Consider the following 3,501-nt stretch of genomic DNA (forward strand, 5'->3'; position numbering starts at 1 on the left):
AGCGCAAAATATCACTTTTATGCAAATCACCCGACCTAAAACTATTTAAGGCCATGTCAAGGAGCACACGACAGAGTGTAAAACTATAATGGATATTTATGGCTCTGCTATCAAGTGTTGTAGTATTAACAATAGTCAATACTACATCGACGACGCTTCAAAATGTAATCCCATTATAAAAGCAAGTGAAGCAGACCTTATCGGAATAAAAACCAAGTATATTAGCAATCCTAAATTACTAAGGATTTTTATTTGTTCATCTCTTTAATTCGTGTCAAACATACTTGTTGGAATTAAACCATTATAATTAGTAATCCTAAATTACTTAGGATTTGGCATTTTCTACTCTCTTTTAACTCATATCTAAATAGGTTTTGTAGTAATTAAACATAATATGGGATTAGGTTTCCTAGTTTGTAATCAAAACTAGTTTTTCTCTATTATAAATACTGTAGGGGTAACACTAGCTACCTGATTTTCATATTGAGAGGTAAGTGAGATAAGTTATTTTCTCGCCGGAAAACTAAGATGGCCTCCGCCTGCATATCAACTAATTGTGTTAACGAAATTGCCAGAGCACCAATAAGACCAACATACTTGAACCTGTATAAATGGCCAGAATCTGACGCTGAGTTCATAAAATCAGTCGTCAGTTCAAGGATAAACAACCAATACAATGGCAATATCGAGTGCAGTCATCCCAGTAATCCGACGGTGTTGGATAGCATTTCATACAGACAATTATACTTAAGAAGCTATCCGTTTTCAAAAGAAGAGAGCGTTTGTGAAAAAATAGTACTGAAATACTATGGAATAAAACGAAAAGCTCGTAATACTGGTGATAATTCAAGTGGTGCCCAGAGTCGAAGTACTAGGGAAAATATAAATGGAATTAGAAAGGCTAAGGAGATATCATGCGCTGCTTTGTATTCCATTTTTCGAAGGCTATTATCTTGCACAGTCAAGGTTGATGTGGTTGATTAAGACACTAAATTAGTAATTTAAAGAGTTTTCCTTCAGTTTCTTATTTCATTTCGCCGATCTTCTCTTTTTCTTCTTTGGTTTTTGAGTTCTTTTCTTAAACCACTAGCTTGTTGTTTGCATTTATGGAACCTATTATAGTAATGTATGTATTGATCTAGTTAATACAAGAATATTATCATGTTTGTGGTAGGAATATTTTAAGTTGATAAAGAAAATTTAAACTTTTCTTGCGTAAGTAGTTTGATCTTAAGACTTTGGTGATTTTAAAGCCTTTTTTGTCCCAAATTAATATTTATTTTCTATTATTTTTAAGAAGTGTCGTCATATATAGTGTATGTACGCAAATTTTGCATAAAAATATATAAAATACTAGAACTTTTTGCGAAGCATTGTCGGATATCTGCCATATGCTGGTCGCTTGCTCTTGTAGTTATATTTTTCCTAATTGCTTGTAAGTTTGAATTTACAAATAATGATAATGGTTTGACGATTGTTGAATCATAAAAGTTTCCTAACAATTGTGATTTAGGTTAGTAATTGGGTAAATCATAAAGTTTATTGAATCGATTTAGTCAAACACAGTGTCAGTTTATTCAAGCTATTACTTAGCGAAAATAAGCATTATTATTTCTCAGAGATCAAAACAGAAGTTTTCCTACAACTTGTTATCAACCAGTGTTCGAAAATAATTTCTACAAAAATAAAACAAAACAGAAGCAGAAACAGAATAAAACAAGAATAAATAAAAGTTCTGAGCCCAACAGAAAACTGTATTTTCTTAAGTAATTTAATCCCCTTAGTGTTGCCCAAGGTTATTGGATTAATCCCTCTCAGGATAGAACGGAACAACTATTCTGTAATACCGGCAATAGAAATTACAGAATTTCGTCGAACTCAACAAACGGCAGTAAATCACATTTATGCTTACGTTTTGCTTTGAAAAACAGTGCAGAAATGCAGCAGAGGGGAGAGTATACAGATTTTCGGTGGTAAAAACTGAGGAAAAACCTCTGAATTTATAGCCAAACAGTCTTGGTTGAATATGTGCGAAAGTACATGTTCACATGGGGTACCATTTTGGCAGAAGTCTGGTCACGAATTTTAAACTCAAAACAACCGTTAGGAAAATAACTGCGAAATAAAATTCGCACGAAAAAATATCAGGAAAAAGAAAATGAATAACGGGAAACGGAAAATAAATTTGGTCCAAAAAATTATCAATCAATCATATCAATTGACCGAATCCAAAGCTGAAACAACCATTAGGAAATTAACCGCGAAATAAAATCTGTGCGAAAAAATATCAGGAAAAAGAAAATGAATAACGAAAAATAAATTTGGTCCAAAAAATTATCAATCAATTGACCGAAACCGAGTGAGCAACAACAACGGCGCATGCACTACTGTTTCTCAACTCTTTAAGAGCTAGAAGATGTGCTTCTTAATATAAGCACAAAGATTTTCTTGCCATTTTCCGACGAGGGACAAAGTACATTAGTAAAGGAAAACACTTCAAACTTTTCGTTTCCCTCCAAATCTTTTCCCTCCATTTCACATTCACACCTCTTATCTAATTAGATTAAAAAAATAACACAACTAAAGGAGAAAATGTCGTACATTTGACTTTCTGAGATAGGTTTATTTCCTTAGTTAACCCCTTTGAAATTGGAAGAAGTATAATTCAAGTATGAGGATGTTTGAATTGGTTTTTAAAAAAGTAGCTTATAAGCTAAAAGCCAAAAATCATAAGTTGGTAATATCCAACTTCTCGTTTTTGGCTTATTTTTGTATTTTGCATGTCTAAAGTAAGTGCTTTTAAGTATTTTTTTTTATCATTGTCAAACACCACAAAAACTAAAAAAGTATTTAAAAGCCAATAATCACTTAAAATAAGCCAATCTAAACACCCTCTATAACTTTTTTTTTAAGCAATGCTAACATAACTTCAATGTTTAATCCTCCTTGGTTACCAAACAGATGTTTTAGTGCAAATCTTCACTGCCACTAATATCTTGTTAATTCCAATTAACCATCATGGACAAATGCATCCAATGTTGATTCTGGTCCTAAGATTGGTTATTGGGTTCGTTGGTAGACTTAACTTTGTTGCGTGAAGTATACAAATAGTTTTTATAGTGGATGGTCTTGAATTTCTATTTTCGCTTGATCCATGGGTAAAATTTCAAGTTTAAAAAGTATTGTTGCTCGATTATTTCATAAACAACACTTTTAACTTTTATCCTTGAAGTTATGCCCACGGAGAAGTGGGGTCAAAAGTTAAGTATCACCCCAAACAATGCATACTTCTAATTTTTTAAACTTTGTTACAAAAAAGACCACCCATACATAGGGGTTTCAACTATCAAATGGCTCTTTCAAACTCGATCAATGTGGTGATCATCAAGGACAATTCGCAAGATCCTGAAGACAACGAGATATTTTTATTGATTCTAAAGATATATGTGGTGAAATCATTCTTTCTGTAACAACTAAATTTCGTTCCTGAAAAATAATAAT

At 32.4% G+C, this 3,501-nt stretch overlaps 1 protein-coding gene across 1 annotated transcript; it reads left to right on the forward strand.

Moving 5' to 3' along the window:
* Positions 1–528: 528 nt before the first annotated feature.
* On the forward strand, positions 529–984 carry LOC138905512 (uncharacterized). Its single transcript, XM_070194035.1, has one exon. The coding sequence runs from the start codon at positions 529–531 to the stop codon at positions 982–984; it is 456 nt and encodes a 151-aa protein (XP_070050136.1).
* The last annotated feature ends 2,517 nt before the right edge of the window (positions 985–3,501 follow it).

Source organism: Nicotiana tomentosiformis, chromosome 2 (assembly GCF_000390325.3).
Source record: "Nicotiana tomentosiformis chromosome 2, ASM39032v3, whole genome shotgun sequence".
NCBI lineage: Eukaryota > Viridiplantae > Streptophyta > Magnoliopsida > Solanales > Solanaceae > Nicotiana > Nicotiana tomentosiformis.